The sequence below is a fragment of the Crocuta crocuta genome, unplaced genomic scaffold (assembly GCF_008692635.1).
Source record: "Crocuta crocuta isolate KB4526 unplaced genomic scaffold, BGI_CrCroc_1.0 scaffold1, whole genome shotgun sequence".
Taxonomy (NCBI): domain Eukaryota; kingdom Metazoa; phylum Chordata; class Mammalia; order Carnivora; family Hyaenidae; genus Crocuta; species Crocuta crocuta.
This window is the reverse complement of record NW_027527930.1, coordinates 1,779,163-1,795,503: the sequence shown is the minus strand read 5'-3', so window position 1 is coordinate 1,795,503 and position 16,341 is coordinate 1,779,163. Positions and strand designations below refer to the sequence as shown.

The 16,341-nt window shown below is 35.8% G+C and overlaps 1 protein-coding gene across 1 annotated transcript in view; it reads left to right on the top strand.

Annotated features, from left to right (window-relative positions):
- Positions 1 to 16,341, top strand: part of TMPRSS11A (transmembrane serine protease 11A) — a 49,938-nt gene that overhangs the window by 8,846 nt on the left and 24,751 nt on the right. The window contains exons 2-3 of the mRNA XM_077750933.1: positions 4,681 to 4,802; positions 7,299 to 7,417. Of these exons, the coding sequence (XP_077607059.1) occupies positions 4,681 to 4,802; positions 7,299 to 7,417 (241 nt within the window). The remainder of the gene's footprint in view (positions 1 to 4,680; positions 4,803 to 7,298; positions 7,418 to 16,341) is intronic.

Here is a 16,341-nt window from a genome sequence, read left to right as displayed (position 1 = left end):
CACACACACACACAGTGGAATATTATTCAGCCATAGAAAAGAATGAAATCTTAGCATTTGCAACAACAAGGATGAAGCTAGAGAGTATCATACTAAGCAAAATACCATACAATTTCATTCATATGTGAAATTTAGAAAACAAAAGAGGAAAAAGAGAGACAGACAGACAGACAAACCAAGAAACAGACTTTTAACTATGGAGAACAAACTGATGGTTACCAGAGGGGAGGGGGGTGGAAGATGGGTGAAACAGGTGAAGGGGATTGAGTACACATACTATGATTAAGTACTTAGTAATGTATGGAAGTGTTGAATTACTGTATCAGATGCCTGAAACTAATATACCACTATATGTTAATTATACTGGAATTAGGGGTGCCTGGATGGCTCAGTTGGTTAAGTGGCCAACTTCAGCTCTGGTCATAATTGCATGGTTCATGAGTCTGAGCCCTGCACTGGGCTCTGTGCTGACAGTTCGGAGCCTGTAGCCTGCTTTGGATTCTGTGTCTCCGTCTCTCTCTGGCCCTCCCTGCTCACTCTCTGTCTCTCAAAAAAATAAATAAATGTTAAAAATTTTTTTTAAATTATACTGGAATTAAAATAAAACACTTAACAAAAAATATTAAATTAAATTAAACAAAATAGTCCCAGAGTACTCAGATATTCACAGGTCAGAATATATTAGTTCATCACAAATGTTGCCCTTCTGTAGCAAACATCTGACTTTAGTGGGATAAAGAGAATGGCGATTTTCATTGCCAGAAAGAGAATTTGGCACGTTGGCTCTAGAACAACTTTCCTCCAGTGATGCTCACCATGCTAGGAAAAGAGCAGCAAAGTTTTCTGCACCAAATGCTGAATTTAGTGCACTTAGCACCTTTTTTTCCAGTTACATTAGAAGTTTAGTAGACTAGTAGGTGGCCTGGGAAGTTAACCAATAATTTCTTTTAAAATCAGATAGTATATTTTAAACTTCAAGAAACTGTCATTATGAAGATTTATGGGAACATAACCTGTCAGCAAGTTGGCATTTGAATAATGATACCACATGCATTTACATTTGTATAATGATAACATGTATCTACAAGAAGGCAGAAGACTGATCCTGAAAATGGAAAGACTTAGAGCTTAGAGATAAAATGATAATGGGCATGTAGTTGACTGTAGAGTGAGCCTAAGTTGCTGCCTTCAGGGAAGGCCTTTCTAGAAAAAGGAAAATCCATGTGGATAAAGAGGTCTATGATGTCTTCTGCTGACTCAAAAGTCCTCAGCTTAGAGTTTGGTTACTGAAGAATATCCCAACTCAGATCATTAACAGTTCAAACTGCCCTATATATTCCTCAAGGTGTGTATTTTTCGGTGTGTATTTTTCAATCTACAAACTGCAGAAAGCAAAGTCACAAACTTATTCAAATTATCACATTTTCATCGACATCATTGGAAAAATGATGTCATGCATAAGCCCTTTTAAACACTGAATAATCAAATTTAGTGAAGGTTTCATGAATATGATCAATTGGATTTCATACATATTATAAATTGTGTTACTCTGAATTAAGTATCATCTGTGCTTGCCCCTTTTCTTAAAGGAATGCAGAATGCCGATTAGGTCTTAAACAGGGATTACTTTCAGCTTCCTTTCCATTTCAAGTTCCAAGAGGTTATTTTGTATTCTCCCAAATTTTCAATTGAATAAAATATCCCTTAGTCTTCTTCTAATTGTACATTCAATATAGAATTCCCTTTTAATGAAATAGTTCTCTACCACCACCACAAAAATTAGAAATTAAATATCACATGCTTTCTCTGAAGGCTATAGAGATTTCTGTCCATTTTCCTGAAAGTTTTATTTCCATCTATGATAAATTGTTTTAGATGACCTCTAAGATTCCCATCCCCCACTATACACATTCCTTCTCCCAGACATTCAAGTACTAATCTAGGTGCTACTATGAGGGAATTTTGCAGATATGTATATCTGCAAATTGATATAATTGAGGTCTCAAGTCAGTTGGCTTTAAGATGGGGAGATGGTCCTTAGTGGCTCTACTGTGATCAGGTGACATCTTTGAAAAGGACTGGGCTCTCCGTGGAGAGAGATTCAGGATGTGAGAGATTTGCTGGGAGGCTGATCCTTCACTGTTGGCTGTAGAGATGGAATGGGCCACATGTAAAGAATGTGGGTGGAATCTAGGAGCTGAGAGAGAGAGAGAGAGAGACAGAGAGAGAGAGAGAGGCCTGTGATAGACAGCAAGAGAATAGGGACCCCAGTTCAACTTCAAAGAACTGAGCTATACCTCGAACCTAAGTGAGTTTAGAAAATGATCACAACTGTCAAATGAGATAGCTATCTAACCAACACCTTGATTTCAGCCTTGTGAGATCCTGAGCAGAAAACTCAGCCATGACGTGTACAGAAGTGTGAGCTAATAAGTTAGTATTGCTTTAAGTTGCTAACTTTGTGGTAATTTGCTACCCAGCAATAGAAAATTAATACATCAGTGTTTGTTTTATGGTGCAAGTGAAGCAGGAAAAAAATGCATGGGCCCCATGGTGCAGTGCAGCTCTACTTGCAATCAGGCTAGATTCCCAAGGCTTTACTAAGCCTATTTCTTTCCAAATCTGAGGTGATATTATGCAAATAAGTAGCAGGACCTCTCCAGAATGGAAAGTCAATGATGCATATTGGCTTTCATGCATCTCTTGTTCATATTATTCATAAAAGTTGATGCTGACTTGACAGTGTATTCATACAGGATTAAATAGCTGTGACTTTAAACTATAGCTCCTACAGCTTTTGTAATGTAGCATTGTATACCTGTTATTCCCCAGCGGTTCTCTCAAAAGGAGAACCTAACAGCCCTATTTGTTGATCACCATTCCCCCTGCCCAGATGTTCACAGTTCTTTGTATGGGATTTGTAGATATGACTGCCACGGCACTGAAAGCAGTGGACCATTGGTTGTTGAACAAGTCCTCTGCTCAGAGTTCTACCATTCAGTCTATAACAGTGATGTAATCTTCCTGTCATCACTTTGTCCTATTCAGAGAAACTCTGCTGTGATAAGAAGACAGATTTGAAAGCCCTTAATGAGTGAATGAGTGAGTGAATAGATGAATATATAAATAAAGAATCAGTTTAAGAGAAGGCACTCAGTGGAGTGGAAGTCTGGCACTGCAGGAAAAAAAAATGGTGCCCTGGGGGTTAGAAGGCATGACTTTGAGATGACCGCTAGTTCTATTACATCAGAGGTCATTTAATCATCTCTGGGCCTCAGTGTTCTCACCTGGAAAATGTGTTACATTTTACCACATAGTTTCTAAGTTATCCTTAACTTCTGAATTTAGGTTTTAAGCCATTTAATAGGCTCAGCAATGTTACAATCCATAGAGCTGCTTGTTATTATATTCTGGCGCCTTAGCTCTTGTCCATTGGAAGACATACTGCCTCTCTACAGCCAGCTGTCTAGATTCTTTTTAATCAGTCAATGTACACATTGTCAATATTTTCTATACCCAACAGAATTCAAGCCTCTCAAGCTCCACTAGGTTTATTAGGTAAATGTATTGCTTATGCCAAAACTATTACCTTCTTAATTATTTAGATCAATGTACTTTTATGCTCATATTTATATATGTGTGTCAATATTCAAAAACTTTCCTAGAAATCAACCAATATTTATTAAAATTACACTCAGTGCAGGGGCTCCTGGTTGACTCAGTTGGTTAAGCATCTGACTCTTGATTTCAGTTCAGGCCATGATCTCATGGTTTGTGAGATCAAGCCTTGCATCAGGCTCTACGCTGATAGTGTGGAGCCTGCTTGGGATTCTCTATTTTCTCTCTCATTCACACTCTCTGTATCTCTCAAAATAAATAAATAAACATAAAAAAACTTTTTTTTAACATAAAAAAATTTTTTATGAAATAAATAATATAAAAAATAAAACTGCACTCAGTGCAAAGCATTGTACTAAATCTTGTAAAGGAAAAATACATTCTGCCCCCAAAGAGTTTGGTTTATCAACACATACCCACCCAAAGCTAAGTTCTAATGAAAGAGGTAAATAAAGTTGATTATAATAGAAAGCTGTAGAGAAGGAGACTACAAAATGAGTTGGAAGACCAGGACTGTTTTAAACCATTTGACTTTAATCAAGTGTCCTCTCTCTCAGTCTCTGTTATTTCATATATAAAGCTGGCCTAATATCTTCCTCTCATGGATTTATAAAATTCCTACTCTTTACCAGGCACCTTATTAAATCTTAATAATAAAAAGATGCACAGTACCAGTCCAGCCCATTCAGGAGTTCACAATTAAGTTTAGTTTAGATTAACATACAGGCAAACAAATACTTGACACAATTAGCACTATTGTGCTAATTAGCACTATTCTTGTGTCATTAGCACTATTGTTGCTCAGATAAGTCAGGACTGCCACCACAGAGAGCCAGTGCCTCTAGAAATAAAACCAAGAGCAATACTGTACATTCCCAGACCCTGATCTTTTTAACACCTCCCTTCACACCAAGATGACCTTGATGAAAATCGGAAACAAGTGTCTTCTTGCTGGAAAAGGGAGACCAAAGCAACTCGCTGTTATCCAAAGGAGAGCCAGAGAACCAGTTACCCTGTAACTGCTACAGTGTAAGAGTAACTGCAGAGTTTTCCTGTTCACAGAGCAGTAGGATTTGGCACCCGGAGCAGAAGTTTGAAACCATGGATGATTGCCCTTCTCATTGTGTTATTACTGACAGTGGTGGCAGTGACCATCGGTTTCCTGGCTCACTTGTTAGCCTCTGGTAGGTAAAAATGATGAATTTCACTCAGCTTGATTTCATTTTTCTGCAAACTTTCATTCGTATATATGAAAATGTAATTTTATGCAAAAGCATTTTTGTACTTGCACTAGCATTTAGAATTTAAAATTTTTTTTCACTCATTTTATCTAGAAATAATTATTGAATGTCTATTATATATGAGTACTTTTCTGGCTGACTCAAGATACAGCATTAAGTAAAACAGACCAGTTTCCTATCTCCTTGAAGCTCACAATCTGCTATTATTTTAAGAGTACACAAAAGATCAAAACTGACAACTGAAAGAAGTGCCTGGGTGGCTCAGCCAGTTGAGCAGCTGACTCCTGATTTCCCAGGGTCATGGGATCAACCCCCACACTGAGCTCTGTGCTGAGCATGGAGCCTGCTTAAGAGTCTCCCTCAGGGCACCTGGGTGACTCAGTTGGTTATGTGTCAGACTTCGCTCAAGTCATGATCTCGTGGTTCATGGATTCAAGCTCCACATCAGGCTCTGTTCTGAGAGCTCAGACCCTAGAGCCTGCTTCCGATTCTGTGTCTCCTTCTCTCTCTGCCCCTCCCTTGTTCATGCTCTGTCTCTCTGTCTCTCTCAAAAATAAATAAATATTAAAAAAACTTTTAAGATTCTCCTTCTCTTTCTGCCCCTCTCCCCTACTCACACACTCTTTTCTCATTCTCTCTAAAAAGATTTTTAAAAAATTAAAAAGCAGTAACAAATCTACTGGTAATCATAAGCAACTCTAATCATTCAAGTGGAAAACTATGATAAATTATTTATTCAATTAATTATTAAAATTGGCTCATTTATTCATCATTCTGTCCACCAACATTTCAAAGGCCAAAGAAAAACACATGTTCAATGAAATAATGAATTTTGAAATAACTGGTAAGCTATAAATATTACTTATTTTTGGAGAAAATTTTATTCTTTCCTAAATGATATTCAGGTATTTTTTAATTGCCTGATATATTTATAATCACACAAACAATGCATTTGAGAACTCTTTTTAAATTGTATCTTTCTCTGCATAGACTGCAAGGTGTTAACATTTTTTGACAAATCTCCAAAGTGTCACTCACACAGATGTGTATGATAAAACAACTAGCTCAAGCCTCTTACTTGAATGGTCTCACCTATTGTCATCTTCCTCAGACTTGAGGTGGGGAAAGTGGGAAGGAGAAAATCTATTATGATCTTTAAAGGTTTTAAGAGCACAGTTCTGGGCTTTCTATGACAACCCCACCTGTAGTTTATGCTAATGGCAAAAGATTCTCAGGTCATTAAATTTGACCACACAAAAGACCCTTTATTATGACTATAATGTTTGATAATGGTATGGATTATATAGATAAGTATTAAGGGGACCAAAATAAAAAGCACTACAGAGCCCAGCAATTTCACACCTAGAAAATGTATCATTCTGAGTCTTTCCTAGGTCCGTAGCTGGGAAACCCAATGTGCCCACTGTGTCCTTCCTAAGCCTGGCTCCCTAAGGAGAGATGCTATTCTGAGGTTGCTCCATTCTCTGTCTTTAACTCTTTGTAAATTTCTTGCTCCCCACCCCCAGAAGGTCATACTCCTAAGATTAACAGATTTCTTTTTTTATATATATATATTTTTTATTTATTTCTAGGAGAGAGAGAGACAGCGTGAGCAGGGGAGGGTCAGAGAGAGAGGGAGACACAGACTCTGAAATAGGCTCCAGGCTCTGAGCTGGCAGTCAGCACAGAGCCCGACGCGGGGCTCGAACCCACGAACCCACGAACCGCGAGATCATGACCTAAGCGAAAGTCGGATGCTTAACCGACTAAGCCACCCAGGCGCCCCTAAGATTACCAGATTTCTTAGGAGTCTCCACTGCTCTCTGTTTTCTTACCTTTCCCAGCAGCCAAGTAGAGATCGGCTTGATTCACCCCAGTTACACTGTTCTTATCTCCTACCTCTGACAGTTTTTCCGTTTCTTTTCCTGTCTTTCTTACTTTGCCTGGCTCTCCCATTACAAATCAAAACTCACAAGGTAATTCATTTACATCTACTTCTAGCAGAGTATGAGGTGGTATACATTTCACCTCAGCAAGGGACAATATAGGAATTGAATGTTTCAGCTCTAGAGCTGGGCTGTCTAGGCTTTACCTCAGGCCACTTACCAGTTGTATATCACACAGCAAGTTACATACACCTCTGTACCTCACTTTCTTCACCTGTGAAATGTAGGTGACACCAATCTTAGGAAGGTAGAGTAAGAACCAAAAGAATTAATATATACAAAGTGACCAGAATAGTGTTTGGCAACATAGTACACACTCAATAAATACCAGCTATTATTAACATAAAAATTATTATTTTCATTATATTTATTAAGAAGATAAATTAGAAAAAAATCTCAACAATAATTCAAGACTCTATACTAGCCCCATTATATTTGTGTCTTAGATCCTGAAATCTAATTTGTAATTTCCTACTTTTCCTTTTTATCACAGGACAGAAAATGGAGTATTATCATGGCACATTTAAAATTTCAGATCTACAAGTCAATAGTAATTCTGGACAAAACAACATATACCACCTTAAGGACTTAAGGGAGATGAGTGAGAATTTGGTAAGTCAGATGATATTCTTTCTGTTGTAAAATAATGCTGAAGAAAAGGATTTGTGGATCATTTCCCTCAATATTTCTCAAGACTATTTTCAGAACACTTGCATCAAAATCACTTTGAAGATTCCTAGGCCCCACTTCAGACCCACTGAATCGGTGTCTACTGGGATAGGTAGGCAGCGATGGGGAGAGAAGGCCATCTCCACTCTAATAAACAGTGATTATAATAAACCACTCTTTGTAACTCAACCATCTCATCTAAAGGTGAGAGAATTGGGGCATCTGGGTGGCTTAGTTGGTTAAGTGTCCAACTCTTGATTTCAGCTCAAGTCATGATCCCAAGGTCATAGTATGAAGTCCCATGTCAGGCTCTACACTGAACCTGGAGCCTGCTTAAGATTTTCTCTCTTTCTCCCTCTGCTCTTCTCTCCTACTTGCAATAGATAGATAGATAGATAGATGATAGATAGATAGATAGATAGATAAATAAATAAACAAATAAATAAATGGAAGTGAACAAATGCAGAGGTACATTTATGATAGTAACTGTGTTTGAAAGTGGACTTTTAAGTTTCAGTAAATCATGCATTTCTAGCAGTGAAGGAGCCTCAGGTGCAAAGGCTGAGTTAGGTAATGACACATTACAGTCAGAGCACATGCAAGGCCCTTCCAGGGCTGTCATTATTTATTACTCTCATTTTTTCACACAACACACCCCCACCCACCTTCCTCTGCAGGTAGCCCTTCTTTGTTTCATATGTATTCTTTTGTTTGTATTCATTCCTGTAAAAATGCTTTTTGTTGTTCTGTGTGAACATGCTTTTAATTTATTCTTTGTGTTACAAATCATTTGTCTTAGTCAGTTTGGGCTACTATTACAAAGTACCAAACAATGAGTGGCTTATCAGAAACTGATTTCTCAAAGTTCTGGAGGCTGGAGGTCTGAGATCAGGGAACAGCCTCCTCAGGTTCTGGTAAGGACCCTCTCTCAGGTTGCAGACTGCAGATTTCTCGGTGTATCCCCACATAGTGGAGAACAGACATAAAAAGCTCTCTGGGTCTCATGATAAGGGCACCAACCCCACTCATGACCTAATCACTTCTCAAAGGCCCCACTTCCTATACCATTACATTGAGGGTCAGCATTTAAACATATAAATTTGGGGGTGGGAAATAAACAGTCCATGGCATCACTTTTTGTTTATACCTTTTTACTCAGAAATTTTTTAAAGCTCTATCCATGTTGCTAAATGTACACCTAATTCATTGCTATTGGCTACTACATAATGGTTTATAGTGTGTTTCTGCTATATTTTATCTTCTGCCTATCATCCCAAGAAATGCTGCACTAAATAACCTCCTACTTGTCCCCCCTATGGATCTGTGCAAGCTCTACGAGCAGAATTACTGGGTCACTGGGTGTGTATACACTTAATTTGATTAATTGGTTTGGATTGCTCTTCAGAATAGCTGACCCAGTGTCCACGCCCATCTGCAGTGCATAAGGATTCCTATGTCCCTATATCTTTGCCAACACTTGGTATTATTTGGTTTGCTGATTTCTGCCAGCCTAACAGGCAATAAGTTATATATTTTGTGATTTAATTTACATTTTTCTAATTATTAATGAGTTTGTACATTATTAAATATGCTTGTTAGCTTTTTGAATTTTCATTTTTATAAATTGCTTGTAGCTATTCTTTATGTGTTTTTCTATTATTTTGTTTTGTTAGTGTTATTTTCCAGGAGTTCCTTATATTTCCTAGATATGAACAGTTTGCTGGTTGAGGAAATTATAATTATCCATTCTCTCTTCTATTAATTTGGACCATGTTGTTCTTCATGAAATAGAAATCCATAATATTGAAATAATCATCTTCATCTATTTTCTTTGTCTTATGTTTCTGTTTTTAAAGGTTTTTTTAAAAGAAGGCATTCCCTCTTTCTTTTTTTTCCTTTCATAGTTTATTGTCAAGTTGGTTTCCATATAACACCCAGTGCTCATCCAAGCAAGTGCCCTTCTCTGTGCCCATCACTCCCCTTCCCTTCTCCCTGACCCCTTCAGTTTGTTCTCAGTATTCAAGAGTCTCTCATGGTTAGACATTCCCTCTTTCTAAGTCATAAAAATATTTTACTATATTTTCTTCATTTAAGTTTATAATTTTACCTTTTACACTAAGTCCTCAATGTATCTAAAGGCCACCTTTCTGTGTGATGTTAGGTAGGAACCCAGGATCTACTCTCCATAAAGTTTTCCCAATTTAACTAAACAACCTTTTTTCCCAATGGTATGGTTGTTCAGGTCTACATTTCTTTGCACCTGAATCTTGTAGAAAAGGAAACATGATCTTTCTCCTCAAATTGCTTCTAATCTCTTTGGAGAGATGAGAGTAACACACATGAAACTGAACAGCATGACACAATTAAAGACTAAATTGTATGTTGTGGACCGAAAGGGCAGAAGAACTTCAAAGAAAAGGAAATTCAACCTAATTTCCCATGGTCAGGAAAGGCTTTGTATTATTTAGCCCTGTTTAAATGAAACAAGTGTCCTTTTTCCTCCACTCACCACTAAGTTAACCTTTAGAAGAATTGTGTGAGTGATTCATGCCTCATCCTGAGCCACTCCTGTTAATTGGTGCTAAATCCCAATGAATGAAACCAGATTTTTCTCTCTGCCCTATCTGGGTGCTACTTAGACAGCCAAGAAAGACAGGTTACAGGTCCTGTTCTTCCTCATAATTTGGGATTTACTGATTTGAATGCAAACGGAGATGCAAAAGTAAAATGAGTTCATGCTCAGACACTGCTAAAAAGACTTCAGTAACCAGACACCACTAATTCATGACACTCCCAAATAGGTAGGTCACTTTCTTTATTATTATAAGTTTGGTTAGGATCACTGGTTGATGTAGTAATTCATTTGAAGAAAAATATTTCAGAAATATCAAGAAGTATTTTTAAACTACAGGCTCATTACAGATGTGAAAGTCATAGGCTTGTAATACCATAACAATAGCTAACATGTATTGAATGCTAAGCACTCCACTAAAACACCTTATCTGTATTTTAGTTAATCCTCAAAAACAACTTTGTGAGGTAAGTCCAATTACTATATCAATTTTACAGATGAGAAAATCAATATCATACAGCTAGTAAATGTAGCTAGTAAATGATTACATGTTCTTAATAAACTTCCGTCATCCATAAGAATCATCTGTGTGATTTTACTTCCCTTTACTATCAGACAAAATTCCAGAAATCAAGTAATTATCCCTGGTACATTAGTCTATTTCAATTACACTGTCATCATGGGCCAGTGACCATCATCTCATTTAAAATGGCAACAGTTGGGAAGTTTCTTAGGGATGTCTCCCCATTAAAAAACACTGCCCCTGTGCCCAAGGAACACCCAGGGACACTAGAAAAGGGTCTAAAATGATCCTCAAAATATCCTTAATGCTATGTGTCTAGAATTGTAGAAAAAAGGAACTTGGAAACAGAAAGAGATAAAAAGAGATAAACAAGTTAGAAACACTCTCTGAAGGAATTAGAAAACAAAAGTGAGAGATTGGGCTCTGATCAACATTGAAGCAGGAAATGCTTCTACTGAGAAAAATTAGTTGAGATAAATTTAAACTTAGCAAAGATATCAGTCCTAAAGTTTGGAGTCACAGAAGGTAAAAAAAGTAAAAGATGCTCCGTGCTTGGTGTAGGGTTGTGGCCCTGTGCCTAGAGAGAGAAAATTGGATTTGGAAAATTTAAGAAAACTAAGCAGACATTATCAAGAAGCTTCATGTTCAGAGTTTAGAAAAACTGAATGGACAGTATGGCCAAGTCCTTTCCTGAGAACACAGACTTAAATTTATTTTGAAATTAAAGGTTAGGCATATTTAAAAGAGGAAGATGTGTGATATCTCTACCTTAACTTGAATCCTGGAAGAAAAAGATAATTGTTGTATATTTCATGTCTAATCTGCAATGTAACACTGCAAAGGAGGCATTATTATCCACACTTTAGGGATAAGGGAACTAAGGCTCTGAGTTCAGGTCCACAATCAGTAAATGACAGAGGGGAGATTTAAAGCCATATAGATAATTTGAATATGTGCTCTTCCCGCTAAATTGTTCGATTGACTTGTCAGGAAGAAACTCAGCTAAGGTAGGAAGCTCAATTCTATGTCAATACTCCCATTTAATATTTAAATTTGTAAAGATTATAAACCCCAGATGCTGTGCTAGATAACTTACGCAACACATTGGGTTTACTTGTTATATAACAAACCCTCTTCTTCCATAGTCTCCTCACTTCCCTGTTCAGTTTTTGTCCAGCTTTATTGAAACACAATTTACAGATAACATTGTGTCAGTTTACAGTGTAAAGCATGTTGATTTGATATATTGCAAAATGATTATCACTGTAACACTTCATCATGTCACATAATTACTATTTTTTTTTTGTGGTGAGAACATTTCACATCTTATTCTCTTAGCAACATTCAAGCGGCATTCAGTATTATTAGTTATAATATCCATGCTGTACATTAGATCCTATAATTTATTCATCTTATAACTGGAAGTTTATACCCTAATTTAATCAACATCACCCTGCTTCTCCCACCCTTCCCCCTCAGCCTTGGTAACCACAATTCCACTCTGTTTCTATGAAATCACCTTTTTAGACTCATATATAAGTGATATAGTATTTGCCTTTGCCTGACTTATTTCATTTAGCATCATGCCCTCAAGGTCCATCCATATTGTCCTAAATAGCAGTATTTCCTTCTTTCTTGTGGTTGAATAATATTCCATCGTATGTATATACATCCTGTGTGTGTGTGTGTGTGTGTGTGTGTACCACAATTTCTTTATCCGTTTATCCACTGAAAGACACTCAGTTAAGACTCTTAACTATTGTGAATAATGCTACAATGAACATGGGAGTGCAGATATTTCTTCTGTATCTTTGCTTTCATTTACTTTAGATATATACCCAGAAGTATGATTACTGGGGCATACTGTAGTTCTATTTTTAATTTTTTGAGATATTTGTAGAGTGATTATGATAGTGGTTGTACCAATTTACATTCTTCAAAAAGTACAGAAGGGACTGCGTCCTCTCCAACACTTGTTATCTCTTGTCTTTTTGATGATAGCCATTCTAAAAGATGTAAGATGATCTCTCATTGGATTTTGATTTGCATTTCCCTGATTATTAATTATGCTAAGTCCCTATTCATGTACTTGTTGACCATTTTTGCTATGCCTTCTGTGGAGAAATGTCTATTCAGATCTTATACACATTTTTAATCAGATATTTTTGAGTTGTATAAGTTCTTTCTATATTGTGGATGTTAACCCTTTATCAGATATATGACTGCAAATATTTTCTCACATTCTATAGGTTGCTTTTTCATTGTGTTGATGACTTCCTTTGATGTGCAGGAGCTTTTTAGTTTGATGGAGTCCCACTTACTAATTTTTGCTTTTGTTGCTTATGCTTTTGGTATCATATTCAAATAGTTGTTGCCCCAATCAATGCCAAGAAACTTTTTGCTCTATTTTCTTCTAGAAGTTTTATGGTTTCAAGTCTTATGTTTAAATCTTTAATCTTTAATTTTGAATTATTTTTGAAAATGTGTAAAGAGGTCCTATTTCATTCTTCTGCATGTGGTTATCCAGTTTTCCAACACTATATATTGAAGATATCCTTTCCCAATTGAGTATTCTTGGCTGCCTTGTTAAATATTAGCTGGTCATATATGTAAGGGTTTACGTCTGGGCTCCTGATTCTTTTCCATTTGTTTATGTTCCTGTTATTAAATCAGTACCAGCTCTTTTGATTATTATAACTTTGTATTAGAATTTGAAATCAAGAAGTGAAATCAGGAAGTGGCTTTGTTCTTCTTACTCAAGACTATCTGGCTATTCAGCATCTTTTGTGGTTCCACACAAATTTTAGGATTTTTTTCTATTTCTGTGAGAAATGCCACTAGAATTTTAATACAGATTGCATTGTTCTATAGATGCTTTTGCATTTTAACAACATTAATTTTTCCAGTCCGTGAACATAGAATGTCTCTCACTTATTTTTATCTTCATTCATCAAAGTGTTATAGTTTTCAGTGTAGGGATCTTTCACTTCCTTGGTTAAATTTATTCCTAAGTATTTTATTATTTTTGATGCTATTGTTAATGGGATTATTTACTTTATTTCTTTTTCAGATATTTCATTGTTAATATATAGAAATGCAGCCATTTTCTGTATGTTGATTTTGTATCCTGCAACTTTACTGAATTCATTGATTATTTATAAGTTTTTTTGGTGGAATCTTTAGGATTTTCTCCATATCAGATCATATATCTGCAAATAAAGACAATTTATTCCTTTCTAATTTGGATACCTTTTATTTCTGTTTCCTGCTTGATTGCTCTGGCTAGAACTTCAGTACAGTGTTGAATAGGAGTGGTGAGAGTGGGCATCGTAGGTATTTTGTTTCTGACCTTAGAGTGGAAGATTTCAACCTTTTCTTGTGGTATATTGTATAGTCTGTGGGCTTGCCATAGATGGCTTTTATTATATTGAGGTATGTTCTTTCTATATACAACTTGCTGAGTGTTTTTATCATGAAAGGGTGTGGTATTTGTCAAATGATCTTTCTGCATCTATTGAGATAATCATAATGATTTTTATCTTTCATTCTATTAATGTGTGTATTACATTTATTGATTTGTGTATGTTGAAGCATCCTTATACAACAGGAATAAATATTGCTTGACCATAGTGTGTGATCCTTTTAATCTATTGTTGAACTTGATTCACTAATTTTGTTGAGATTTTTGGATCTATGTTCATCAGTGATTTTAGCCTGTAGTTCTCTTTTCCTATAGTGTCCTTATCTGGCTTTGTATGAGAATAATGCTTACCCTGTAAAATGAATGTGGGAGTGTTCCTTCCTCTTCCATTTTTTTTGGAAGATTTTGGGAAGAATTGGCATTAATTCTTCCTTAAATGTTTGGTAGAATTCATTAGTGAAAGCATCTGGTCCTGGATTTTTATGTATTGGAGAGTTTTGATTCCTGATTCAACCTCCTTACCCTTTATTGATCTGTTCACATTTTTTATTTCTTCATGATGTAGTCTTGGTAGGTTGTATATTTCCAGGAATTTATCCATTTATTCTAGGTTATCCAATTTGTTAGTATACGAATGTTCACAGTAGTCCCTTATGATCCTTTGTCTTTTTGTAGTATCAGTTGTAATATTTTTTCTTTCATTTTCTGATTTTATTTGAGTCTTCTTTTTTTCCCCTTAGTTTAGCCAAAGGTTTTGTCAATTTTGTTTACCTTTTCAAAAAAAACAACTCTTAAGGTTTTTTAAAAAATATTTTCTACTGTCTTTTAGTCTCTATCTCATTTATTTCCACTCTGATCTTTGTTATTTCCTTCCTTCTGCTAATGCTGAGCTTAGTTTTTTCCTCTACTTCTTTTCTTAAATTTTAATTCCAGTATAGTTAACATAGTGTTATATTAGTTTCAGGTGCACAGTTTTTCCTTCTTTTTCTAGTTCCTTGAGATATGAAGTTAGATTGTTTATTTAAGATCTTTTATCCTAATGTAGGCATTTATCACTGTGAGCATCCATCGTACAGCTCTTTTGCAGCATCCCATACTTTTCACATGCATTTTCATTTTCATTTGCTTCAAGATTTTTTTTAATTTCCCTTTTGATTTTCCTCTAACTCATTGGCTATTGAAAAGTATGTTGCTTAATTTCCACATATTTTTGAATTTTCTAGCTTTCCTTCAGTTATCAACTTCTAGTTTTATACCATTGTAGTCACAGAAGATAGTATGATTTCAGTAATCTTAAATATTTGCTAAGACTTGTTTTGTAACCTATAAAGATCTACCCTAAAGAATGTTCTGTGTGTGCTTGAGAAAATTGTGTATCCTCTTGTTGTTGGGTGGAATGTTCTATATATGTCTGTTAAGTCCATTTGCTCTAAAAAATGGAAAGGTCTAAGGTTTATTTGTTGATTTTCTGTCTGGATGATCTATCCACTGCTAAAAATACAGTATTAAGGTCCTCTACTATTATTATATTATTGTCTATTTCTCTCTTCAGATATGTCAGTATTTGCTTAATTTATTAAGGTACTCTGATGTTAGGTACAATATTTATAATGGTTCTATCTTCTGAATGAGTTGACTATTTTATCATTATATAATGACCTTCTTTGTCTCGTTACCAGTTTTAGCTTGTTTACTTGCCTGTATCAGTTTTTGAGGAGGAAGACAACAGAAAAACAACTACAATAGAGGAAAGAGGTTGATGGAAATATCTGCATATGTGTATTTAGTGTAAACAGCCTATAATTGGAGGGGAAATATGGATGGTTGTTTTCTGAGATGAGTTTTTTGAGAAAGGAAGCAATACGAACCATCTCTAAACTTCTTGATAAAGTTGTGAATATAGCACCATCTTCACTCTACTGGAAAATCTATTTAGATTATTGTTCATCATTCAAGAACTGTAAGAGAGTCTAAGAGTAATGATTCATATCTTCTCTCTCTCTCTTTCTCACAGAATAATCAGATTTAGAGATTTCAAGGACAACACACCTGGAGAGGACAGGAACCTCCTAAAGAACTGATCTTTCCTTGCCTCAGGCATTCTGGTTTAAATATCTTTAGTACAACTTTAAGTAGACACAAATTATGTATTTTTCTCTTATGGTATACTGAAAGTTAATAATTTATCCTTTATCACCCTTAATTGCAACCATTTTAATTTATTGAACTTGCCTCTCGATCTCAGGAATATAAACCAATTTGGAATAAGGTTATCCAATATATTGCTACTTCCTATGTGTGATTAGACAGTCACAGATGTCCATCTGTTTCTTTCTCACATTCTACAAGGA